Here is a 27,915-nt window from a genome sequence, read left to right as displayed (position 1 = left end):
AACTTTGTATTGAACCCTAACTTCTAACTGTAGTTTGACAAGCAGTTTCACCAGCCTGCTTTATTTCTAAGGCTGAGTTTAGCAGCCAGTGTGCCATACATGAATGCATTGCATGTGTGCTGAGTTACTGATCCCCTGAACCCTTGGAGCAGCCCAGTGGGGCCTGGAGTAGCTGATGTCCCTGGGTTGGTCACCTTCAGCTAGCTGCCCCCAGCAAGCTGCTGCATGCATTTACCCTTGGATGCCAGATATGTATTATTGCCAATATGCACTCTACTGAAAAGAGTTGGAAGCCACTATTGAGGTGTTGGTATCACAGAAAAGAAAGCCTCGCTATAAATTAGTTTTGACTTTTGGACTGGGTGTTGGAAGAGGGTTCCTAGGGAACCCTATTAAGATACATGCTAGGAGCTTAAATGGTATTCTCTGCATGCATTTGGGAATAACTGAGGGATTTGAAGCATAGGAGGGGTGTGATTATTTTTGCAATTTGGAAAGATACAAGGGAGGAGTAAGTCTGTGGCTACTGATCAACAAGGAAGCAGTAGTTAACAGAATGTGTCTGCCACCTGGGCCTTCCATGCAGTCACGCTTTTACTTTATTCTCACTGTATATTCACTTGCTTATCATTTCCTTGCTATTACTGTTAACTAGTTGTGTTTCCCCCCCACACACACACACTTTATTTGATGTTGTGAGTGCTTTTCTCGTGGATCCATCCACATCTGCCAAACCCATTCTCCCCTCGAACCTTGTCTTCCTGGTCAGCTTCCTTATTCTCATTTGGCTACTTTCTGTTATCACTACATGTGACAGAGGCTTTTTCATTTGGCCTCATTGGAATCCCTATACATTCAAGCTGATGTGGTATGATGGGGGGAAGGACCTTGAGAGAGGCATTAGGACCATCTGGAAGTGAAAGAGATGAGGGAAAGAGCATGGAGCTGGTGGCATAGGTAGCTCCAAGATGCCGCCTGCTCTGATTAGTTCGCCTGCCACTTGGGCATGACTGTAGTCTGACCCAAACATGATCCTCTTGGAGGAAAGAGCAATCTGCCCTAAGCTTGTAGGTTTTTTCCTGTGTGTGTTGGGGGCAGGGGGTGAATTTCAAATGATTAAAAAAATTTTTTTTTTTATAATGTCTATTTTTGAAAGAGAAAGAACATGAGTGGGGGAGGGGCAGAAAGACTAGGGGAGAGAGAATGTCAAGCAGGCTCTGCACTGTCAGCACAAAGCCTGATGCAGGGCTCAAACCCATGAACCGTGAGATCATGACCTGAGCCAAAGTCGAACACTAAACCCACTGAGCCACCCAGGTGCCCCTCAAATGATTTTTTTATTATAAAAGCAGAAGACAGGGGTGCCTGGGTGGCTTAGTCGGTTGGATGTCTGACTCTTGATTTCGGCTCAGGTCTCTTTAGGAACTTGCCTTTTTAGCTCTGCCACTAAGCCTGTGAAGTGTGTTGCTTGCTTGCGGGCTGTGTGCTGGTTGGCTGCATTCCTAAAACGCTCCTTGCTTTTAGGAATGACCGCTGCTCTCTCTGCAGTGAAAGGGCACATGCCCAGCATGTCCCCCCTCTCGTTGGCCCATTGTTCTTCCCTTTACCTAGCATCTCCTTAATTCTGCTCATTCTTTGTGGAGAAGATTCCCTTGTCATGTTCTGATGGCCTCGAAGTTACCTGGTAATCGAGGGAAAGAAGAAACTGGCTGAAAGGGGTGAGGCTGCAGGAAGTTGTCCTGGGCTAGATCCCTTTAAGGGCTGCTGAGAGGCTTTTCCATTCCCGCCTCCACCTTCATCCTGTCACTCTTCTCTACCCCTCATCCTGCTTTTCCCCCAGTGTCCTCAGTTCCCTGGTATTACATAATATTCCTGTTAGGATCAGTTCCTGTTTTGCTAGCGAGAGGAATTGTGACTCTTTCAGGGAAAAACCCTGTTCTAACATTAGTAGTGGCTGCTGGTGGCCAATCCATGATCTCATATGGGAAACGCATCGTTTTGCTGGCTTCTCTTTTCCCGTCTGAGTCAGCGCACAGATGGGATTACCTTGCTGCCTTGTTTGGGTTCCCCTCTGCCTGGTCTCTTCTGTAGGAGTCCACGATGGTTTTTCTCTTATGATAATGGACCTGCCAGTGTCAGGCCAGTTAGTGATCACTTTCACTTATGCACAGATGCCCTGGGTTACTTACTGCACTCCAGGAAAAATTGTCCTTATACACTAGCAGACGTACATTCACTTTTAAAAACATTTCATATTGGTAAACTTAAAATGTAATAAAAGCCAAGTAACAAGAGTTCCTACGTACTCATTCCCAGCTTAACAACGATCAGTCCATGGCCAGTCTTGTGTCAGCTGTACTCCATTCTCTCCCCAGTTACTAAAGCAATTCCCAGACATCGTATCATTTTATCTTAGTTTCTTATTTTAGCATTTCATTATACAGCTCTTAAAGATAAAGACTCTTTTCTTAAAGATAAGGACTCTCAAACACACAACCACAGTACCATTATTATACCTTAAAAAAATTAACCGCGATTACTTATCAAATCCAGTCAGTGTTCACATTTCCCCAGCTGTCTCATAATCTTTTAGTATGCATGTGTGTGTCTGAATTAGGATTCTAACAAGATCTGTATATTGTGATTGGTAATTTTTTTTATTATAAACTGCCATTTGATATTGAAATTTTTATTCATCGTAAATATTTATGTGATACTGTATCTGATGTGCCAAAACTCTGGCTTTGAGAAAATAATTGGGGATATTAATAATGACTAATAGTTATTCATTTATTTAGTCATTTGGCCTTTTCAGTTTTTCTTATTCAACCAACAAATATTTACTGAATATCTAGCACACATCACACATGATCCTAGGACAATGGGGATACAGATATGAAACACAAAGAGATTGATAATGTTTTTTACTCTTAACCTGTAGGTTTTCATTTCTTCTTTTTTCCTTGCAGTTTATTTTTGAAGATACTTTGGGTCCTTGTCTTACAGAATGTTCCATATTCTGGATGTTGTTTTTATCTTTAGAGTGTCCTTTAATACATTCACTTTTTAAAGAAATGCTACACTGAATCATTTTATAATGTAAATTACCATCCCTGCTGGCCCGCCCCCCTTTTATCATTAATTTTATTTGCATGGCTCTTTACCAGGTATATGGTTCCTGCCTTCATGTAATTTACAATGTAATCTGAGAGACAATAGATAGTATTGTAAGCTCTTCCAAGATAATGTCAAATATAAATATAATACAAATAATATCAAGTAGAGGCATTTCTGCTATAACACACGATACGTGTTCATGAAAAATGTTACATTTTGCACATTCCACATTATAAAGAATAGAGCTTATGGGAAAAGACAGGTAAGAGGCAGATTAATAAATCGATGCAGTTTTGTAACTAAGAACACACATGTTGTTCCCCCACCATCTCTTTTCCTCTCTTATACACACACACACACACACACACACACACACACACACACAGTAGCTGTTGGCTCATGGTAATTCACTCAGACCAGGGAGACTACTTAGGAGATCTTAAAAATGCTCAGAAACAAATAGAGTGAACACATTGGCTTGTTGGTGCTCAGTTACTAAGGATGGAAGCGGAGCTCTGAGTTGTGGGCCACCATTTAGGTGAGCACAGGGGCATGGAATCTGCTACCAGCTGAGAGCTCTTTGGGGCAAGAGCCCTGGATGCCAGTGTGGTTGCAGATCTGGGTGAAGCAGACTCTAAAAATGGATGCGAGTTTAGCATTGTAGGAAGCGTATTGGGAGGTGTTTTCGAGATTACTAGCTGGGGGTGGGTGTGTGCAAAGACAGAGGAAGCAGGATTGGGCAAAGAGAGAAGTTGGCCTGCTATTATATAGTCACATGTCCTCAACTGACTCCACAGGGCCCTCTTCAAAGCTGCCCTAGAGGCTGGGTCTTTGTGGCCCTGCATTGGCCAGTCACTGGGTTCAGCTTCCCTCTCCAAGAATGGGGGCGTGACCTCAGGTCAGGTGGCTATTCCCAGAGAGGACTGACAGCTGAGAGTTGACAGCCCTTGGGGAGCAGACCCTTTAGTCTGAAGGGTGGGTTTGGGGGTACAGCACAGCATTCATTACCTGTGCTCATTTTAATTTTCTGAAAATAGAACTAAAGGGATCCTGCCTGCACAGCAGCCAAACTGAGAGATTTTGGGGTTTTTCTTGCCTTCTGGGGGTGTGATTCTGTCCACATGGTCCTGGTTCCTCTGGTCTAGGAAAAATACATGGCTTCCACATTTTACCATTACTAGTCCCCTGTTTACCAGCCATGGATGAGCTACTTGGTGTGAAAAACAGATATCACAGAACGGACTAGTTGAGAAGAGTAAGCAATGGCATCAGGGCCTCTTCACATTTTCACTGACTGCAGAAAGTGTCCACACCATTCACACTTGCCTTTGGCAGCTAATTACCAGATACAGTTGCCTTGAGAAATTCACCTGCAGTTTAAGGCGCTTCCCTTGGTGGCACGTGATAAATTATACCTAACTTATTCATCCCTTCCATCAGACTGTCACAAATTTACACAGTTAGTTGCTACAAAACAACAGAGAAACTGAGAAAATGTTAGATTTCTCTGGCCATCAAAAACTTCAGCTGGCTGATCACTTTTAATGACTCTTTAGATATATTGACAAAGAAACAAAGGACAGAGGATTATTGTATAGCATTACAGGGCATTTTGGGTTAATGAAAATGGGGAAAAAATCACTAGGATCATGAACTCCAAATAGCATTTTAACAAATGCTTAAACTTATGTTTTGACTTCAGTAATCTAAACTTGGTGGAGTTTCTATTTCTATAAATAGAAATGCTGACCTGGGGAAGCTACTTTACCTAAGTACAATCTGAACATTTCATGTCACAGAGAATCTGTGCACCTTCAGCAATAAAATGGACAGCCTTATCTTTCTACTTACTGTGTTCTAGTTCTGCCGAGTTAACCAGGTAAAATCCTTTAATCTAGTGATAGACACATTCCAGAGTCTTTTTAGGTAACTAATTCTGCCATCTGGAATTTGGTGTGCCTAGCAACAAATTTCAGTACTTGTCTGAGGAGGAAAGAAGTAGTCACAGTGCATTGTTTATGTTCCTTTATAACAATGCATTACTCTAACCTTACATAGGGTGTGTGTGTGTATAGATGTAGATGTACATAGGCAAGCAACATACATTCCAAATTGGGTACCTAAAAATTGACCTTTCAACACTAGTTTCTTCAGTGTTGTGAAAAGTATTTACAGTCAAGATTTTCTTTAATTTCTTATTGAAGTTTGGAGTTTAAAAGCCTGTGTTCCACAGGAAAAAAACCACTTACTTGATGAGAACTAATTGTAATTAGTACAGCAAATTGTTTGTATAAATGAGATCATTAAATTGCTTGAAGCTACCTGAAAGAATTTCTTTTAAGTAATTGAAGTATTTCCCTTGGCCATAGGAATTCTTTGTAATTCAGCCTATTTTGTAATCATGTCATTTAGAGAATTTGTCATTGAAACACTGTTGGATCAAGCTTAATAATCTTGTCTTTTTTTAGACTTTGGTTCTAAGGTAAACTTTTAAGGAGGATTCTTATTGTTAATTTACTAGGTCTAGTCCTTTTTTTTTTTTCCATTCATTTTAATTTTTAATTTTTTTAAACATTTATTTATCCTTGAGAGACAGAGCATGAGTGGGGGAGGGGCAGAGAGAGAGGGAGACACAGAATCCGAAGCAGGCTCCAGGCTCTGAGCTGTCAGCACAGAGTCCAATGCGGGGCTTGAACTTGTCAACTGCAAGATCATGACCCAAGCCGAAGTCGGACGCTCCACCGACTGAGCCACCCAGGTGCCCCAGTTTCATTCATTTTTAGAGCAAAGTGGTATCCCATTGCATATACCAGATCTTCTTATCAGTTAATCCATCAGTGAATACTTAGGTTGTTTCTGTATCTTGGCTATTGAAAATAATGCTGCAATAAACATTGGAGTACATACGTCTTTTCTTATTCTTCAGATAAATACCCAGAAGTTTAATTAGTTGCTCATATGGTAGTTCTATTTTTAATTTTTGAGGATGCTCCATATTTTTCATAGTGGCCACACATAGGGCCAGTTCTTCCATAGAAATAATGTGAGAAACTTAAATCCAGCCCTAAATTAGTAGTATGTCACTAACAGCTCTAAGTGTAGTTTAGCATATTTCTTGATGCTTATCAGTCATTAAATTGTAATCTTATGTAATTCCATTGGAACTGCTTTCTAACAACCAAAAAATTCTGTTTAAAACTCAGTCCTTAACCTAAAACTTTATGGGAATTTTCCAAATAATTATTTTTTTCTTCCATAAGATTTAAATTAGAAGTTCTGTGTGTGTGTCAGAAATCACAGTACTGGTAGGTCTTTCTGATTGCCAAGGTTCTGTTCATTCTTATCTGAGCCTCTAGGAAGTTCACCCAGAGGTTTATTTCTTCTAATGGCACTCAGACTTTGCAAACAGCATAAGGTTACAATGGTTGGGGTTTTATTTATCTTTTCTTCATCAGAGAGAGTTGTTTCAAACAGAGTAGTAGCAGTAATGACAGCCAGCCTCCAGTCACTACTGTCCCCTGACATCTAGGACCCCTTCTGTCATTCTCATTCCAACTCTTAAAATCATGTGGAGGCTCTAAGTTTTACTTGACTGATACTGAAACATTTTGTTAGCCTGAACTCCAAGTCACTTACTTTTTCACAAGTGCCTAAACTTATTTTATATCTTGATTTCAATAACTTAAATTTGGTGGGGTTTCTGTTTCTACAAACAGGAAAGGTGACCTGGGGGAGATACTTAATACTTAAGTAAAATCTGAACATTCGTATCAACACCCTTTCTAAAAGGAAGGTGGCTTTATATTATAGGAAATTGTTGATAGACTCTGGAAATCAGTAAAGTTAGTTTTGTTTCTGTATATCAGTGAAACTTGTAAATAGAGTGTTAGCTTTAGATATTTTTCTAATTCTTATTCCATAATTGTTCAAGTTCCAGATTGGAAATTGTGTGCCTGTTTACTTTGTGATCCTAAGAAAATCTTTTTAAAAACTTATGATATACTTTTTAAAGTTAAATATTGACCCTATTAATTTAGTTAAATCCAATCATTTAATTTTAGATTATCATCCTTAATGCTCAACCCATCTTTTCCTCCCTTTTAAGATGATAAATATATTATTAGGGAAGCAAAAGCATGGCATTCATATTACTTTGTTTTTAATGGATCCTGGTTACTTAGAATTCTATTATGCATGATGCATGACACATTATCATCATTGGTCACATTTTATTTCAGACTCCTTTTTCCTTATAAGGATCTAGAAATGACACCTTGGCACTTTCTTAAAATTAATAGATAAAATTATAGGTCAGTTAGTTGAAGTAATGAGTGAGCCATAAACAGAGCCTGCTTTCCATTTATCTGTACTTTGAAGCTACAGGATCAAGCTGAGGCCTACTCGCTGTCTTTACATGAGGCTAGAGTCTTGGTCCTGACTCCTGCAGTGTAATAATCTCTCATTATTTCATCATTCTTCTAAGAAATATTATCATAATTGTTTTCTTCCTATGTACTTCCCCTGCTTGAGACTTTTCCAGTTCCTTCTTCTATTTTGGATGTTTGTCCTTGTCACCCAGTAGCACTATTGCATGACAAATGATTAAATGAGTAAGACACAGTCCCTACTCACCGTCTAGTTGGGAAGTCAAGATGTATACAGTCAACTGGAGAAGAGGTGAGCCAGAGGACTGGGGACGTATGTGAGGTAGTGATGAATTCAGCGTGCACAGATAAAAGAAGGTAGTAGTTGGCCAGCCTGAAAGGCCTCACAAGGAGGAAAGAAGAGCATCTCCACAAAGACACACATCCTTGAAAAAGCAAAGGGCCTTTTGGGGGGACAACTGGCATACTGATATGGCTACATTGTGAAGGTGGATAGAGAGGGGTACATACCCCAGACACCTCTGCCTGCTGTGGTACTTTGAAACAAATCCCTGAACTCGTAACATTTCATCATAAATATTTCAGTACTTCAGCATACATGTCTAAAAGTTAAAGGACTTTTTTACATAACTCCACGACTATTATACTCTACAAAAATTGATAATAATTGTGTGCTATCATCAATAGTAAGTGTTCAGTTGCAGTTTTTGTAAATGTTACAAATTTTGTCTTTCTTTAAATCTCTTTGTTTGACTCAGGATCCAAATAAGAGTCACATCTAACAATTGGTCGATATAGGTTTTGTTTCTTTCATTCTGTGGATTCTCTCCAAATCTCGTTCTTTTTTTTGTCTTTTTTCAATTTTAGAATGAAATTTAGAATAGAAATTTTCACATACCCACTAACTGTTTACCCTGAGGTAATAAATAAATGATAGATATTTTATTTGTTTTCTTTATTTACCAGTTTTCAAATAGGGGAGGTTCTCTAGCATTCTCTGAATGTGGACCAATGAATTTTCCTTTGTGCATCACTCATGGAGTGAAATATATCTGTTACGTTTCAGTACATTGCATTTATTATTTTTATTGATGATCACGTTTTCCGTCTTTGCCTAGTGGAAGCCTCTTCAAGTTGGTTCCTGAATTCTTTTGACATGACCCTATAATGATATTTGATCATTCCTTCCTACTTGGTGAAAGATTTTCTGGACTTAACTTTGTACATTTGCTGCCCCAGACTTGGAGTCATCCATTTCTCCCTGGTTCCTTTTGATGGTAAATGATATTTAGAGACCACAATCTGGGCAGTAGGGTTGCTAATTGATATTAGGTTTGCCTTTATTCTAGTTCTTGTTACATGGATAGAACTATACTTTTTTTTTAATGATAAAATATGTTGAGTTTCTACTCATATTACTGATTCAAAATTCAGGACCACAGGACTTAGCATTATTAAGTTAGAATTATTATTAAATAGAATTATTATTAAGTTAGAATTAATAATTCCTGGAATCTATGGAGTCTAGAAATAAAAGCATTAAACAGTTATTTTACTCATTTGCTTATTTCTCATTACATACATGATAGTCACAAAATAACACCAATAACTTGATTATCAAAAAAAAAGTAGATTTGAGGAGTTGTTTTGTTTTGTTTTACCAGTTCTTTTTGTCTTTAGGGTATATCCGATTAGGGTATGTACAATCAAATTACAGTGTTTTAAAGTTATTTGGAATTCTGTTCTGCGTAGGTATCCAACAACTGGTGCAACAACTGGTACAAAGTCAACGTGTTTTTGTTCCATTTTATTTTTAGGATTTTCTTAAATTTTAATTTTGTTATATGTTTATTGATTCTTGATTATGTTCTCCATTTTTATGCTCTTGATCATATTAGAAATTATTTACAATTCTGTAGTTTGAACTTTACACAGACTTTTAAATGGAACCAGGTCCTAAGATCTTTCTTCACTCTGGTTATCCCACTGGTCAGAATATATAGCTCTTACATAATCCTGAAAACAAAATGTGATTAGATTACATGCCATTTTAAAACTTGAGCCACACATACTTGTGTGATTTAGGACATGTTATTTCTCTGCCATCTCCCATTCCAAGATGAAAGAATGATATTTCTAACTAAGCCTGGGAATGGATATTCCCATTTCAATAATGGGATATCTAGGGAAGAGCTAGCCTCTTCTGCCAAGGCCACCTGGCAAGCTGGTTGTTCATAACGGAATACTTGTCTGGTCTTCTTTTCACTTCCCTAATAGGTGTCTGCCAGTTTTGCATAAAATGTGTGGTTCATTGGTAGAAAGCCCACCCCCTTAGACAGAACAAGGTAAATGAAAGATTAAGCTATAGGATTTAATCAGGAGAACTCGTCTTACCCAGATCATAGGGTGTCTGTGCGAATAGACCTTAAAGCAGGTTCAGCGGAACACTAATTCCACAGGTTGTTGATGGATTTTATACCAAAAATGGTTCCAGTGTGAAATAGTTTGGGAAGTTCTGAAGTTTAATAGCTACTGGGTATATCAGATGATAGAGTGCTTTATGAATCAAAGGGAAGAATAGCATAAATTTGCTTCACAAGTTCACTTAACCATGAATCCATCCCAGTTTTTCATAAAGGAGCATGCCATATTGGAGAAGTGCTACGTTAGAAAATAAAGCTGTCTCTAGATTTAACTCTACAGGACATGCATTAGACAGAGGAATGTGCTAACCCATACCATACCACAGGGATCAATTCAGCAAAATTCAGATTCTGGGAGAACTTTATAGCACAGATACCTTGGTGTCATCAATAAGAAGTTGCAAAAACAAATGAGGGAATGAGAACCAATAGCCTAAAAGATGAGACATATCAGCTAATCACAGTATATGGACCTTATTTGGAAGCTGATTCAAATGAATTGTAGTAAGAACTTAAAAAACAATAAAAACATTGTGAACACAGACTTAAATATTTAGTGATGTTAAAGAAATTTCTATTAATCTTTTTATGTGATCATATTAAAGTTAGGGATTTTTTTTAGAGCTGTTATCTTTTAGACACACTAAAACATTTATAGATGAAAGTATATGATATCTTTGATTTGCTTTGAATTAATGGGAGTAGAGTTGGTAATGGTTATGTGTTGATAATTGTTAAAGCTGGGTAATGGGTATTGGGGTTCGTTTTACTATTTTCTCTGCTTTTCTGTGTTTAACAATTTTCGTGGTAAAAGGTTTAAAAAGAAGACTGCTAAATTTTTAAATTAGAAATAACGAGGCCATAACTAATTTTAAATTTTCCTACTTGGTCTAGATTCTGCTCCAGCAGCTATCTTTGTTTCCCAGCCAAAAAAAGACCAGGATTTCTGAAGAAGCATAGAATCCTTCTTGGATTCAGAAGTGTCATTTTTTGCAGAATGAAAGAGGTCACCAGTGACATCCTTGTATATTTGGAGGACTGTCTTATAGCCTTGCTTGTTCCTTTGCAATATGGAAATGGAATTGGCCCCAGAAAACACTGGTTGTCTAAATGAGGCATGTGTGCCCATAGAAAGCCTTCTGTCTGCAGCCTATGGTTTACAGGCCCCTGTCAGAGCATAGACAGCAGATGGGTCCTGTGCTACGTGCCCAGGAGCCAGTAGCACAAAGCAGTTAGGGGCAGGGCCCAAAGCAAGGAAAGTGGTGGTGCATTCCAACCAGAAAGGAAGTTCTTACAAAAACTTTTATTCCTGTTACTGCAGTTTTAGCAAAAAGAGATGTAAAATGTGTGTGTTTAGTAAAAGGAGGGGGGCAGTTTTATTTGGGCCACACCATTTTAAGATATATTAAAAACCTCATCTCTTCATTCTGTACCCCTTCCTACCTCACTCCTTCCAATCTCAAGCTGCTCACACACCCAGCCCCCCTTAGACTAGTTTAGTTTATTGCCAGTCATGATGCTGTCTGCTCTGGAAAGTAGCAGGAAAAGCTGATAAGGTGCTGAGGACAGAAATCTCTGGCCTTATCTCTCCCTAGCACACAGTGCTGAGAGTGCATCCTTTTCCTGTCCTAGGACAAGAGACATAAACCGACCATCTCCTGGCAGCAAGGACTTCAAACAGGGCTTGGGGGCCTGCCTCTACTTTCTATAAGAGCCAGAAAGGAGAAAGTGGGTCATTGCTTTTTTGAAAGTTGTTTTAGTACCAGTAAAAATGTGTATCAGTTAATAGTTAACAAACTAATTTATAAGAAGACATTCATTAAACAAGAAGAAGAAGAAGTGGGGGAGTGAAGGGAAGGACTACCAAAACAACCCAAGAGTTGTAAGTCATTGGACTGTTTTGTTTGGTTAGACTTTTGCCAGGGCGTAGGTTTGTACTGAGTGGATTAGATTTGGCTTTTTGTTTGTTGACAGATCAAGCGCATGGTTTTGAGAGCCTTTGTGATAATAAGAAATTGACACACAGATGGCCCAGTGTTGGAAGAGAAGAGTGAAATATTGGCTCATTTTTCCTTCTATCCCTCTGTCCTGCCAGGAAAACAGAAATAACATTCTCTCCCAGATTTTCATGCTGTGATGTTATGAAAATAGGATGAAGAGCAACTTTCCTTTGGGTTAGAGTGCAGCCTTGACTGGTGAGCAAGCTATGCTTTGCTTCTCTTGCTATAGTCTGAAGGGACACCAGTGATGGGGTTCTGAGCATTACCATCCCCTCTGGGCCTTCTTTGGAGCTAAACCACATAAAGTCAGAAGAGTCAGCCAACCTTGACAACATTCTGAATCATCGGGTCCTCAGAGAGGAGAGGACCTCCTTTGCAACGTAAGACTTTACAGTATTGAGGAGACCAGGCTTGATACCTCGTTACCATTTTTGAAAGAAATTGGTCACTGGACAGTTCTGATAGACAGCTAATTGTTGAAATTTTAAAAGTGAATGACAACTTTAAGAATTGTGCATATTATATAATAGCAAAAGCCTGATTTTATTCCTTTTTTTAATGTTTGTTTGTTTATTTATTTATTTATTTATTTTTGAGAGACAAAGAATCTCAAGCAGGCCTCACGCTATCAGTGCAGAGCCCCACGCAGGTCTTGATCCCACAAACTGTGAGATCATCACCAGAGCCGAAATCAAGAGTTGGACGCTTATCCAACTAAGCCATCCAGACAACATCCCCCCTGCCCCTTTTTTTAATGTTTATCTATTTATTTTTGAGAGAGAGACAGAGAGAGAGAAGCCTGATTTTATTCTTGAAAGCTTCTTCGTCTTCTGACTCTGAGTGCTGTGAAATTATCAAGACTACACATTACAGTGTTAGAATTGTAATGGACCTTAAAAAACATAGCTGCCATTTTTGCACCTTTATTCATAGAGCTCTAGGAGTTCCTCAGAGACACCTCAGGAGCCTTACAAGGGCAGAGTAGGCTTAGGACATGAGCTTTGGGTCCCCCTAACCCCACCTCCACCACAATTCTGATGCGTTACATATTGGCCCCTGTTTAAGATTGCATTTAAAGAGTGTCACACAGAGCAAAACCGTGTTTGAGAAAAGTCATTGAGTAGCCCTACTTCCTTGCTTTGCACAAAGTTCACTTTGAGGCCCAGAAAGGCCAATAACTTGTCCAAGATCACATATTCTGTCAGATGTGAGTCAGGTTTTTTTGACACTCAGGTGATTGCCACTTGTACTACATTGAATTCAGCACCTTTCTTTTTGTTCCTTTGGTAGCTAATACTGTATACAACCACCACTCAAAGGATGGTCCACAGACCAGCCCAGGACAAGGACAGAAATTAGAGTAAACATTTAGGAACTTTTATATTCCTTGATATTAACTTCTATAAATTGGAATTTTGGTTTTTTATGTCTTTTTAGAATGTCACTTTCCTAGTATTTCATACTATTTTATTTTACTTAGTATGTTGCAAAAATCTTGGTCCACAATGGATTGGAGATTTTAAAAAGAAAAATAAATGGCCCTTCACGAACCCCGATAGTCTGAGAAGCACTGTGATATAGGGCATTGACTTTCTAGAGAGATGAAGCCAGTTAGGGGCCACAAACAAGAAGCAGGTCTTTACAGAACCTTTCTGGATTCTGAGCAGGTAGGAAGGCAGCTTTACTTGTTCTTTTTGCTTAAACTTTTAATATAGTATCATTTTTCTTTATCAAGTAAAAATTATTATAGCTTGTATAAAACTAAGAGATTGTGTATTTAATATGTATAATAATATATGAGGATTATATTTTTAATAGTAATGTTTTTTTATGAGCTCTTTAGAATTATGATGTCAATTTAATTGGTTATGGGTTTGTTGAACCAAGTTTCATAGTTGGTTTTCTTACCATTTAGTTTCTCTTTATTCTAAAAATAAATTCCCCCAATGTATTTTTTAATTTTAATTTTCATTGTTATTGTGATAAGATTACTTACATGAGATCTATTCAGGTCTTCTTCTTCTTCTTCTTCTTCTTCTTATTATTATTATTATTACCAGTATTATTATTTTATACTCTGTCTCCCTTAGAACAGGAGCTCCTAAGGGACGTCCTTAAAGGGTCAGTCCCGGGGCACCTGGGTGGCACAGTCGGTTAAGCATCCGACTTCAGCCAGGTCACGATCTCGCGGTCCGTGGGTTCGAGCCCCGCGTCGGGCTCTGGGCTGATGGCTCAGAGCCTGGAGCCTGTTTCTGATTCTGTGTCTCCCTCTCTCTCTGCCTCTCCCCCGTTCATGCTCTGTCTCTCTCTGTCCCCAAAAAAAAAAAAAAAAGGGTCAGTCCCTAAGGGACCAGTCCCAGTCAGGTAAATAGTAGCTGCCTGGTGAATGTTCATGTAGGATTGGATGGACCAAATGTTTGGACCTGAGCCTTTTTAAGATCTTATTCTTGTGTAATTTACTTTTATTACATGACTCAGTGAGTTCAGAATTTTATTTAATGTACTCTTACTAACTTAAATATCCTTTAAACACAGAATTATTTTGCCCAACCAAATTTACTCCTAAAAAGTATTTTTAAATATTTTTCATTGTTATTTTGATTTCTGGTCAATTAAAAAGAGTATATAGAGGCGCCTGGGTGGCTCAGTCAGTTAAGCGTCTGACTTTGACTCAGGTCATGACCTCACAGTCTGTGAGTTCAAGCCCCACGTCAGACTCTGAGCTGATGGCTCAGAGCCTGGAGCCTGCTTCAGATTCTGTGTCTCCCTCTCTCTCTGACCCTCCCCTGCTCACACTCTGTCTCGTCTGTCTCTCTCTCGAGAATAAATAAACATTAAAAATATATATATAAAGATTAATCTTATATAATATGCAAGAATTGAAGAAGGGGCTTTTTTTTTAATTTTTAATTATTTTTTTTAATGTTTTTATTTATTTTTGAGAGAGAGAGAGACCGAGCATGAGCAGGGGAGGGGCAGAGAGAGAGGGAGACACAGAATCCAAAGCAGGCTCCAGGCTCTGAACTGTCAGCACAGAGTCTGATGTGGGACTCGAACTCACAGACTATGAGATCATGACCTGAGCTGAAGTCAGACACCCAACTGACTGAGCCACCCAGGCGCCCCAGGGCTTTTTTTTTTTAATGATTTCACTTACCTAAATTAATTTACCTCTCTCTTTAAAATAATCTTGAGTATTCCAGATAACTATTTCTGTTCTAATCCTAGTTTCAAAATACTAGGTTCTCTGAATTCTTCAAAAAATGCTATTCTTTCTATAATAAGGGGCCTAAATTTGAGTTTTCATGATTCCTTAGCAACTTTGAAGTCTTGTGTGGAGTAAAGATGGAAGAGACATCCTCTGTTAGCCTCTGCTTCTGTTCTTTGAGATTCAGATACTAGCCTTCAACTGTGGATAAAACTATTTGTCCTGCCTCCAGGGAGCAACGAAGAGAACCAGTTGACCTAGAATTATAAAATGTAGTCAATTTGGATTATTTTTAGATTTCATTCAAAGAAGTTGGTGCTTATGTCACATTGATCATTTCTAGCTTTGGAGGAGCCTCGTTTATCTTATAAGGGCCAGTATGTTGTGAAATGTTGTCACATGAGTCACTGCAACTTTCCAAGCCTTAGGACCTTTCAGGGAGGCAGGAAACCTGCTCCTTTTTTCTTTCCCCTCTTTTTCCCCAGAGGCTGTATGACTCTTGTCAATAGTTTTGATGTCAGTTACTTGAGAAGTTGTTGCCATAGAGAACCATCCTTTTAAAACATGTTTATGTTGGCTTTTCTTAATGAATGGTAATTTGAGCAGCTGACAAGGCAACTGGAAAAAAAAAAAAAGAAATGAACAGCTTTGTTAGCATTGGCCTTCATATGAGGAATTTGGCATTATTTGTATTGCTCTACAGTTGTCCAGTACAGAGTGAGATATTTTGTCCCCTCCAGTTCCCCATTATCTTCTCTGAGATGTCCAGTTTATTTGTTGGAGTTTGTAAATTCCAAGCAAAGTTCTGATGCCTAATTATTAGAAAGTTATCTATAGGCTTATAGGGTGTTGAAAGTTCTCTTTGATATCTGGTCACTTCATCACCAGACTTTCTCCTTGTCTACCATCCTTTGCTACTTGAAGTCAGACAGCAGTTAGCAGCCTCTCCACCATTCACTAGCATTAGTTCAGGAAGTTAGCAGGAGACAAGAGATTGAAGACTCCCATCAAATCCAAAGCCCCCCAGTTCCATATATATGTGTATGTATATGAGTCTGTATGTGTATGTGTGTGTGTATACTTCAAAAGCATCCAACATTTCCAAACAGCAGATCATATTTTATGATAAATTTGTTCATTTCTTTGTTCAGCACATATTTACTTAGCATCTATGTTTATTGATATACTAGAGAGAAAACACAATTCTACAGATTTTTTACTGATGAAATTCAAAACTTTATTTATAGACACTGATATTTGAAATTCACATAATTTTTACATGTCATGACATATTCTTTTGATTTTCCCCCCAATTTAAAATGTAAAAACTGGAGCATCTGGGTGGCTCAGTCGGTTAAGCATCTGACTCTATAGATTTCAGCTCAGGTCATGATCTCATGGTTCGTGAGTTCGAGCTCTACATTGGGCTCTGTGCTGACAGTATGGATCTGCTTGGGATTTTCTCTCTCTCTCTCCCTCTCCTCCCCCGCCCCTCCCCCACTCATGCTGTCTCTCTCAAAAATAAATTTAAAAAATAAAATGTAAAAACCTCCCCTCCACCCCGAGAGAGAGAGAGAGAACACGAGCAGTGTAGAGGGGCAGAGGGAGAGAGAGAGGAAATCTCAAGCAGGCTTGACAGCACAGAGCCCAACATGAGGCTCGATCCCATGACCCTGAGATCATGACCAGAGCCGAAATCAAGAGTCAGACACTCAACCAATTGAGCCACCCAAGTGCCCATTATATTTTTTATTTTTACCCCAACTTTTTTTTTTAATTTTTTTTCAACGTTTTATTCATTTTTTGGGGGACAGAGAGAGACAGAGCATGAACGGGGGAGGGGCAGAGAGAGAGGGAGACACAGAATCAGAAACAGGCTCCAGGCTCTGAGCCATCAGCCCAGAGCCTGACGCGGGGCTCGAACTCACGGACCGCGAGATCGTGACCTGGCTGAACTCGGACGCTTAACCGACTGCGCCACCCAGGCGCCCCAATTTTTACCCCAACTTTTAATCAAAACTTCTCTTCAATCAGGTGGAGTTTTACATTTGTTTTTAACCCTTGTGATGCTTTCTAATACTAAAAACAATTGTGTTTCCCAGGTAGATTCCCTAAGACTGGTTACAGCTGAGACTTGGTATGTTTAGCCTAACTCCAGAGTGAGTGATGGAGATCTTGAAAAAAAAAAAAAAAAACAAACACACAGAATTTCACACTTCAATAAACCTTTTGTGAGTGCAAACAGCTCTTTGTCAGTAAAACACTGAATGTTTCCAATTATACGGAAACCAAAAAGGTACCTAGAAAGCAAAAGAAATGCCAGTGTGGTGGCATACTTCTTGCTTTCTATCTAACGGTATGGACCACTGCTTAGCTTACCCTTTAGAGACAGACCCATTTAGTTGACTCCCTAGAATCAGAGGCTTTCCCAGGTTGTATTTTCTGCTCAAGATACAACATACCTGTACCTTAACAGCTTGCTACCAGGGGCTTCTAGTGGAACTTTCATCCAGCTATTTGTCTTCTCAGAATAAGCCCCTACCTTTGCCTCTGATAGGCCCGAGAACTTTCTTGCTGTCCAACTTTTTCTTTTACAAAAACAGTTCAGCCCATGCATGTGGTTTTGTTGCTGTGTTCACCCAGTGCACAGAGTGCATGTGACGGTTCTCATACAATAGGACCTATTTTTTTCTTTTCCAACTGGGAGGTGACTATGGAAACGTGTAGTAATAGTCCAGAGAAGTGTGTGGATTGGTTGACCGAGCTCCTCCACAGCACTAAGGGCCACAGGAAGTAATTGGCTGATCACTCTGAAAGGCACTCACTGTACCTTGCAGTAGTTAGAGAAGCAATGTGCACCAGGAGGCCTGGTGGCATCTGATGAGAAGGGAATGGTTTCATCTGGATGGAAAGAATATACACTACAAAATGCTGTCTCCTTCCTACTCTTCCAAGCACCTTCTAGTCATTAGGCCTGCTTGGCATGCAGACATATCAGTACCAACAAATACAAAGCTTATGGCTCAGTGGGTGACAGTGGGGGTATCTTTCAAGCCTTGTAGGCTGGTGTTTTGTGTGCTTTCCTTGAGCACTCACCATGCAGTTGTTCCTTATTAGAGAGTATGTGTGCTGAATATAAATGAAATAATAATGGTCTTTGCCCTCAAGGAACTTAACATTTCCTTGGGTAGATGCTTACAAAGCAAATACACAAAATCAGAAAACAGAAGTCATTAATTAATTGCTAGTCACAGACAGTAAACAAGACAGGATGTTCCACAAGCGATCAGGCTTGTTGAAAGAGGCAGTTTTGCACTTGGTCTTCAAGAAGGTGATGCACCTGGGTGCCCGGGTGGCTTAGTCGGCTAAGCGTCCGACTCTTGGTTCCAGCTCAGGTCATGATCTCACAGTTTGCGTGTTCGATCACCACATCAGGCTCCTTGCTGACAGTGCAGAGCCTGCTTGGGATTCTCCCTCTCCCTCTCTTTCTAGCCCTCCTCCACTCTCTTTCTCTGTATCTGCCTCTCTCTCTCTCAAAATAAATAAATAAACAAAAAAAAAAAGAAGAAGAAGGTGGTGCACCTATGTGTAAAAAATCTGCGAGAACATCATCGGCCCACATACCGAGTGACTGCATCAGCCCACCCTGCCCCCTCCATTGGCAGAGGGTTTAGTGCATACACATTCTGGCAGGACTTTCATCTTGACAAGTGATGAAACCACTTCATGAATTTATATCTGTCCAAAATGAATGGATGCAATTTCGACAACCCAAGAGTAGATCAAGACGTAATTTGTGTTTGTCAGAACTGTCCTGGTGAAAAACTTGGAAAAGATACAAAATGTTCTTTCAAACCACTCACTTGCCAAGCTTTCTTAACTTTTCACGGACTAATCCAACACAAGCTGAGGACAGACAGATGAGACTGAAAGTGAACATGAGTTCATCACAGGCAATAGCTATCAGAGCTAATAACTCCAGTGGCTAAATCCATTACTCTTGAGCTCTGGATGTCTACTTTTTCTTTCAATGAGGAAAGTTCATTGAAGGATTACTGTTGCAGCATGCTCTCTGTGTTTTAACGTGGAAATCAAAAGGCTTCAGTCATCTTATCACTTAAGATCAGCAGTGACATATGAGAAAGGCTGGTGAGCTGAAAGCCTTTTGCCTTTGAAACCTCACCCCTGGACTAGTCCGCTACCATGAGTTAAGATTTTATATTTGCCCCAAACACCTAACTGAATCCTCAATCCAGACTGCTTTGTTTTCCTGCCCTGCAAGATACTAACAACATTCTTCTGAGAGCAATAAAGAGAATACTCTTTATTTGGGCATTCTGCTGTTAATCCAGTTTAGTACACATGTTTGAAAGGCACAGATTGTGAACCCAGAAGTGCTTGAGCACATAGCTCATTAAGCTGCAGAGCCTCTAGAGAGAAATACTTAAGAGAAACAAAGAACAAACTCATAATTCTGTAGACATTTGAGAAAAGTTGACACGCATAGCTTGGGGCATCTTCCAGGCACCTGAGATGGTTGCGTTATATTATAATTGATGTCTTCAGAATCTCCCTCTGCAAGGTCTTGTTTCCTTTGCATCCATTCTGCCCCACCGTCCCTAATCCCAGTGGTAATTTGGAACCGCCAAAACAAAAACTGTTTTGTTCGGAACTGCCAGTGGTAATTGGGAACTGGTAATTCGGTGTAATTGGCACACAGTATGCAGTCTTGAACCACTTGATCTAAATGTTGCTGAGAGAAAACAGACAAAGCAAGTCAACAGTAGGAGGGGCCGCCTGCCTCACCAAGTGATCGCTGTCTGCATTCGAAGTGTCCAGGTGGAGGTTGTAAGACATTTGTCCAGGAGGGAGTCTTGCCTTAGGTGGAAGGTTGGACTTGGCTTTTTCTTCCTGCTTCAAAACACTCACACTTTGCTAAGTGAATTTACATCCTAATGTGACTAATTAAAAAACTCTTAAACCTGGCTTTGGGCTATTTTTTATTTTTATAAATTGCAAACTAGACAAGAGTCTTTGTTTCGAAAGTAGTATCTATTTCCGGTGACATTTTTTTCTACACTGAAGCTTTGCATCAGTTAATTTCTGCCCTCAGCAAAGCTGAGTCCATGGGTTATATGACCAACGAGCATATATTTCAGTTTTAGGATGATTTCTGAAGGAGAGGAACAGTGACAAGTGAGTCTGTGTGACAGGCTAAAAGTTAGGATGCCGAGTGGAAAGAGAAAGGGCTTTGTGTCTGGCAGTCTTGGGGCTGAATACCCCTGCTGCCAGTTCCTGCCACAAGATCTACTGCACAGGTAAGTGTTTTGAGTGTCCATTTCTGCCTCTGTAAAATAGAGAGAATGCCTCTCCTCGGGTTGCTTTGAGGGTCACATGAGATGACTTATGATAATAAGTGACTGGCATGTTGAAGGCATCCAAGAAATGATAGCTGCTTGCTTCCGTACCCCCAGGTGTGGCCACTTTGGGGAAAGTTGCCGTATGTGATTGCATGGAGTGTTCCCACACGGTTTTTCTAGCTTGAACCCATTGAGGTTCTGTGAAGTGAGAAACAGGTCCTCCTGAGTTCTCACCCACAGAGTATTTATTAATTGGGTAGAAATTAAGTCCCTAGCTATCACTTGGGAAGACTGATTATCAAATGATTTTTCAACACATACTCTTCTATGCTCTGAAAGAAAGGAGAACACTGAGGCTTTCTGGGAACAGACAGTATTAACTCATGAAACAATTTTTAGAGCAACACAAGAGTAGTTTCTAAAATACATCAAAAATATATAAAGTCTCTAAATGTACCTTGGGCCTTTCTGATTGACAAAAAAAGAAGGTAGTACAGTGGGTAGATTACAGATTTAGGAAGAGGTGTTTTAAACTGTTTTATTAATTCCATTACCATTTCCCCTCCTCATTCACGGACCTCTTTCTTTGAAAAGCTTATTCGTCTTAAGTCCTGGGCATGCACAGCTACATTGGACACGTGCCTGCCCTGGCTGAGTGTGGAGTCTTGTGAACTGACCGGTCATGGTCGGCACAAAGGCTAGGGGTGCCCATGTCAGAGCCCAGCTCCAGCACATACGACTCTCCCACCTGCATGCGTCACTGGACCCCAGCGAAAGCCCGCATTTCTTCTTGCACATGCCGTTCTCAAGCCGGGACTTAAAGAATCCTAGATTGTGGAGGCATAAAAGCCAAGGGAGAGGTTGCCAGGTTATTCATTACAGAAGCCCACCACATTTTTTATTCTAGTCGGGTAAAATCATTAGCATTTCCCTTGCTGTGCCTTTGGAGAACACAAGGTTAGGGTATGTGAAAGATCAGTGGAGATTTTCAAGCCAAGGTCTAGAAAAAGAGAACCTTCAAAATTGTTAAGTACAAAATGAGAGCTTATTATTTTTTACAGTTTTAGATTTTTACTACCTTCCTTTGAATTTGGGATGATTTCTAGGATGTAGGTGTAAAATAGATGCATCCTCCAGTTTTTGTTTTTATTGATTTTAGCCTCTATATAGTGTCCGTTCTTTTAAGCAAATTCTAAACGGCTGTTCAGTACAAAACAGTCTTTGGCTCTTTCACCTCTTCTGAATGGTCTTACTGGATCTGCTCTTCTGCTACATGCGTTCTTACAAGTGGTATAAAAAAGTTTCCACAGGTAGACTGTAGGTAGATGGGTCTCACTGCTTGGCTTAGCAGTGGGGTGGTAGTTTTCAATGAACAGAGTTGATCTGTCTGCTTGTATACTGTCTCACTGAACCTTCTCTCCTCTCTTACATCATAGAGAAGGGGCCAGCCACAAGTGTCTCTTCAGAGATCAGGAAATTTTAGGCCTTCAGGGGACCTTAGAAGTTACCTCATTTTGGGGCGCCTGGGTGGCTCAGTCAGTTAAGCATCCGACTTCAGCTGAGGTCATGATCTCGCGGTCCATGATTTCGAGCCCCCCGTCTGGCTCTGTGCTGACAGCTCAGAGCCTGGGGCCTGTTTGGATTCTCTGTCTCCCTCTCTCTCTGCTCCTCCCCCACTCACACTCTGTCTCTCTCTGTCGCTCTAAAGTAAATCTTAAAAAAAAAAAAAAAAAGATGAAGTTACTTTGTTTGACCTACTTCTTTGGCTTGATAATAGGTAATTGAAGCCTAGAGAGGTTATGGGCTTTACTTGAGGACCTCCATTAGTTAACAGAAAGAATTAGAATTAAAAAAAAAACCAAAAAAGTTTCTGAATCCCTAAGCTTGAATCAAATGTTTACTAAGGTGACTAGCTAACCATATCTCCTTTGGTAGTGTTTAATATGGAGCTGGAAGTTTTCAACCTATTTGTAAATTTATTTTACTCGTTTTTAGAACATTGTTAGCAAACTGGTGCATTCTCAAAGTTTACAAAGTAGTTAAAGTGACGTTTGGTATTACAGATTTTTTTTTTTTTTTGAGGTTGTATTGTGTGTTTAATGGAAATGTGGAAAGGTGCAAATTGTTTGTATTTCAAACAACTAGAAAGTAACTCTTGCTTTTTTCGGTACTTACTTTGACGTAGAGACGAAATATGAAAAGTCCTTGTTTTCTTGAAAAGCTGTACATTTTTCATATTCACGGACAAGAATGTAGAAACTGGGATTACAATCACTCTAGTAAAACTAGGTTTATAATTTATAAAATCATAAAATATGGACTTATGAAGTATGAATCCTGGGCACTGCTCCTACAGGAATTCAGATCTGCAACTCATTCCTGCTGTTACCATGGTTTTTAAAACAGATACATTCCTGTAGTGTGGGAGGGTGGCTGCCCTTGGCCTTAAATGGCTCCCTTCATCAAGTCTTTGTTTTGCCTACACTTTCTTTGAGATAAATCGGATTTGGGTGCTGGCACCTCTTGCTTGTCTCCATGCCCTGCTAAGCTTGGTGTGCAGTAGCCCATGGTTATTAAAATCCTTATCACCATAAGGAGTTAATTATGAGCATAGTTATTTTCTGGGATTAGAAAGGCCTGCTGAATTCAACAAGTGACTCAAAAATAGTCTTATATTTCCTAATAGTTAAAAGTGTGATTAATACCAGCAGCTAGTTCTGTGATTTAACTGTTAACAGCAGGAGTTCAGGAGGTAATAAATAGGTGAGCAAGGTAAGGAGCCATAAGATATAATTTAAATTTGAGTTCCTCAGACACAGAAGAGTTGGCCCACATAAGATAAACTCTTTTTAATGCCACGAAACTAAATGAGATCTGTTTTACATAAACGGGCCACCTTCACAGACTATCTACTGTCTGGGTGTGGTTGTGTGCCCTTAAATGGAAGGCAAGACCGTTCTTGTCCATTAAACCCGGATTAGCTAACACCAGGAGACCTTGAGAAGACTTTTTGTTCTGCTGTGCAGAACTTCAGCTTTTTCAACATTTAAGAAATAAAAAGACAAATGACCTTGTGTTTTTCTCCTGGGGCAGCTATTTTTAATTTTTTTGCACAATTACCCAATGGGATTGCAGCCAGAATTGAATGCTGATAGGTAACATTTGAACTTCTTCCCAAGGCTTAGTTGGTTTATTCTATATGTTCTGCATTTTACATTTCAAAATTTTAAAATCGGCCACACAATTTTGTGTTTTGGGTCTTGAGTAAAATAAGGTGTTGTGTTGATTGGATACGTTGTGATACAAGGTGAGATACCCTTTGGAGAGCTCCCTGGGGCAGTGGACACTCAAAGCCCAATTGTTCGTTGATGGAATATTAATTCTGCTGGAATTTCAAAAAGGATGCTACGTTAATTCCACTGAGCTGGTTTTTGAGTTCTGTATCAAGAAAATGCATAGTCCGTTTATATATGTTGGTTTGTGATAAAGTTCGCTGCACGGGCAGAACTTTGCCTGCCAAGTTCAGAATAATTTGTAAAATGCTAGTTTGGAAACTGTTTTATTCAGAAAACCGTTTACCCACCCTTCCAACATGAAAGGGTCAGACAACCAGTCTCTTCCTGTGAAAATAAGTAAATATGAAGGAAGAAGCCAGGTAATTATGGAAACCTAAGTTTAGCATTATTATTTAGTGGCTTGATTACTTTAAAATTTTCTGTGGGCACACTTCTAGATATTGACATGACTTAAAGCATAGTCCTTATATTCTTTATCTTGTAGGTACTTTCTTTCCTCTCACATGTTTTCATTGCCTTACTGCCAGCCAGCCACAACCCATATGGTGATACCAACATTTCATTTTTTATTCTAGCCTATTAGGAATTTTCTCACTTCTAAAGCCTTACAGCTGAATGTATTTATTTAAAATTAAGATATAAACCCCACTTAATCCCAGCTGTTATGAGTGAGTAAATTCTTCACATTTGGAAAAAAGACTAACACACCCATGAGTATCTAATCCATGTCAGCATAGGGATGGGGCCATCTCCCTTCTCTCCACCCCCAGCCGAGGGAAAGACGACTCCTCATGCTAACCTGTTCTTTCTGAGAAGAGGAAGGAACACCTTCACTTCCAGTCACGGTGTGTCCTCTCCTGGAGGGCCACCCTCTGCCTTCAGAGGAAACAGGTGTTCCTGACACACCAGCTTCCGGTTGGTGTTGGGCTCCTGTTATAGGAAGGGTTAACATAGGCATGTGTCATCTGTGTTTCTAGGTCTAATGCACAGAGACTTGTCTAATTGATGACAGAGCTGAAATAGGTGTCCAACAAAATCACAAAGCTAGAGGACTTCAGTGTCCATGTTTTTTAAGGGAGACTCTGGTTACTTAGTCATCATTTATAACATTGTTGCTAAGGAGCTGTTTACTCAGAATTCCAGGTAGGTGACTTACGAAGCTAACATATGAAGTTAGCTTCTGTCTGGTCGAATACAGCTTTCAACCAGTGTCTGGCCGCCTCGTTCTGTGCTTTGCAGTTCAGCTCTACCAACGGGGAGAGAAAGAGATGAGGGGGAAGCCAGGCACTCAGCCTGGTCTACTGGTGAGTGAGAGTAGCTCCGTGTGCAGGCCCCCAGGATGCTGTGAGGAGTAACCAGCTGATGCCTAACTGATTTTAACTTTCTTCCCCACCTTAGGATGATTCCAGCCCTGCCAGTCCAGATGGGAATGCACCCTCCACTACAACAACCAGTGCCTTCACCATCCAGGAGTACTTTGCCAAGCGGATGGCAGAGCTAAAGAATAAGCCACAGGTCATAGCTGCAGGGCCTGACCTCACAGAGACCCAAATGGAAAGAAAAAGGGGAAAGAAAAGAAAGAAGGAGGCAAAAGATAAAAATGTGGAGAATTACACCGAACCCAAGGCCAAGAAGAAGAGAGACCAAGTTGAATGGCACCTCAGAGACCCTTGTTGGGACGAGAATTCTGGTGTTTCTGCTGAGGATGGAGAGGATTGTGTGTGGCCGCCTGATGACCAGGACATTGCCCCAAAGCCCAAAAAAAGGAAACAAAAGAAAAAGCTACAAAAGCAAGTTGAGGTAGCAGTGGATGCTATATTAGATGAAATACCAGTGAAAAAGAAGAAGAAGAAAGGTCCCAAATAAGTTCTCCAGAGCCAGGGCCTTCCAGCCACTCAGATGTCAGGGCACCACGAGCAAACACCTTTGGCCTGAAGTCAGAACAGAGTTCACCCAAGAGGGCTTTGACATGCCCAGGGGTTGCTGAGTCTCGCCCTCTCACCACGTTTTTCCCAGCGTTTATCCAGAGAACTTTCTAATGTTCCAAATCATGGCTCTCATAAACAAATAAATTTCTTTTTAGACTGTGAGCCCTTCAGCATGAGTGTTTATTCATATTTATCTGAACACATAGTTATGTGTGTGTGCACATGTATATGTAGGTATGTCACAGTCTGTATTTGCTCTTGATTTCCTTCAGTAACAATGAATTTTGCTTCCTTCTCAAGGATTTAGTCTAATTAAAGGATTAAGAGGCAATAGTTTAGATTCAGATAGTTCTTTTTGTTGTATAGCCAACCATACGTTTTTGCCAAGCAGGTATTATGTGATTACATTCCCAAATCAGAGCGTTGTTGGGTTTAGTTTGGTTTTGATGGGGAAATTGTTTTAATACCCTCTCTTCCACTGAGCGATGATGGCCATGTGTTCTGAGGTCTTCTCCCCAGAACGTCAGAGTATAGGAAGTGAACTGAGACTCTAAGGATAGTGTAACCTTCCCGTTCTCTCAGGATGCCCCTCAGCCGTTCCTCAGCCAGTGTGGGCCATCAGATCTATTTCCATGTGGTCGTGCTTGGGGATAGTCCCCTGTCGTGGGCTCTGCCTTATTTGTAATGATCAGGAGTTTCAAAAATACTTAGAATATAAGGTAATGAAATTAATTTCCTCTGGAAGGCAGTCTCTAGATTGGGACTGCCTTATGAAAGTTCTTAAAAGTATAATTATTACATATATAATAAAAGGTATCTTTCCATCCTGCTCAAACCAAAAGGTGTCACCTCATTGTGTTTATCCTTCTGTCTTCCCACACCCTGGCAAGTCTCCCGGTGTGCTGGTTAAGCTCTCTCTGTGCGGCTTTGCTTCAGACACCCTCACGCCCTCTTTGGGACACAAAGTGAAAAAGGTTTGGAGATCCAGGCCTACTGTTTTCCCAGCTTCTTTGCCCTCTTCTGCTTACTTTCTTCTCCTCATCTCTCCCTTCTTTTCTTCATCCTTTTCCCCTTTTACTTTTTCTTCCCTGCTCTCTCCTTATCTTTGCCCCCCCCCCCACTTTCTTGTACCCCCTTTCTAGCTTCCTACTCCCTGTGTCACTCTTGGAGTTTGCTGCTGTTTGGCCCGCTCTGCCAGACCTGTGAGCATAGCTGGGAGGGGTGGCGGGTGGGGTAGGCTATATGCGTCCTCCACCTGATTTCTAGATTGCTCTGGGGTAGTAGGAACCAGAACTCCCACACAGGTTGATGACCTTTTGCCCTTGATTCTAACTCTCAGGTTACATGTTACACATGAACCATGGCCCTGAAATGCTTAAAATTGACAAAATACATAACATTTGGTTTTAAGTCTTAAGAATTCTGAACAGTGTTGCTAATTGTTTAAACATACTCACACACACACACACACACACACACACACACACACACACACACACCACAGAGAAAATTCTCAGGAGTTCAGAGCCCAAGATCTAGTTTCTCAGTTTTATCTTGGCCCCCAGAATTTAGAATCTCAGGCAATGGTCCAGTCTAATAAAACACCCAAGATTTTTTTTAAAACAGTTTTTGCATTTCAGAGTTTATTTTTGAGGGAGTGTGAGAAGGGGAGGGGCAGAGGGAGAGAGAGAGAATCTCAAGCAGGCTCCACGTTGTCAGCATGGAGGCTGACTTGGGACTTGATCTCATAAACTATGAGATCATGACCTGAGCCAAAATCAGGAGTCAGATGCTTAACCCACTGAGCTACCCAGGTGCCCCAAACACCTAATAATTTTAAAGTCAGTTTTCTTTATGGAGGCACATGCTCAAGTTATCTCTTCTTGTCCTATCTTGTTTATGAAACTCTAATTCCAGAAAGGAGTGGGAATGTATGAAACCTAAAGGAAACTATCTTTTAAGTATATATTTATATATATATAGGTTTTTTTTCTTTTTTATTAACTTTCACTTCTTTTACTAATAAAAATGAGTGTCAGGAGAATATACTGAATTGTGTGTAGGAGGAGGAAGCAAATGGCTATGTAGGAAGCAGAGTACAATGCATCTGGGTCAAATGGGGTGAAGGGGCAGCTGGGAAGACCACAGGCCAGAGGTGCTGAAGGGACGTTCTTTGGAATTCCAAGGTAGTCACACAG

General features: G+C 40.2%; 1 protein-coding gene across 3 annotated transcripts in view; it reads left to right on the top strand.

The window, feature by feature from the left end:
* PINX1 (PIN2 (TERF1) interacting telomerase inhibitor 1) overlaps positions 1-25,879 on the top strand; it is an 88,705-nt gene extending 62,826 nt beyond the window's left edge. For all 3 annotated transcript variants that reach the window (XM_043565131.1, XM_043565140.1, XM_043565150.1), the window contains one exon: positions 25,188-25,879. In XM_043565131.1, coding sequence (XP_043421066.1) covers positions 25,188-25,655 — 468 coding nt within the window. In that variant the 3' untranslated portion in view covers positions 25,656-25,879. The remainder of the gene's footprint in view (positions 1-25,187) is intronic.
* The last annotated feature ends 2,036 nt before the right edge of the window (positions 25,880-27,915 follow it).

Source organism: Prionailurus bengalensis, chromosome B1 (genome assembly GCF_016509475.1).
Source record: "Prionailurus bengalensis isolate Pbe53 chromosome B1, Fcat_Pben_1.1_paternal_pri, whole genome shotgun sequence".
NCBI lineage: Eukaryota > Metazoa > Chordata > Mammalia > Carnivora > Felidae > Prionailurus > Prionailurus bengalensis.
The sequence above is the reverse complement of the archived record's forward strand: the minus strand, read 5'-3'. Positions and strand labels throughout refer to the sequence as shown.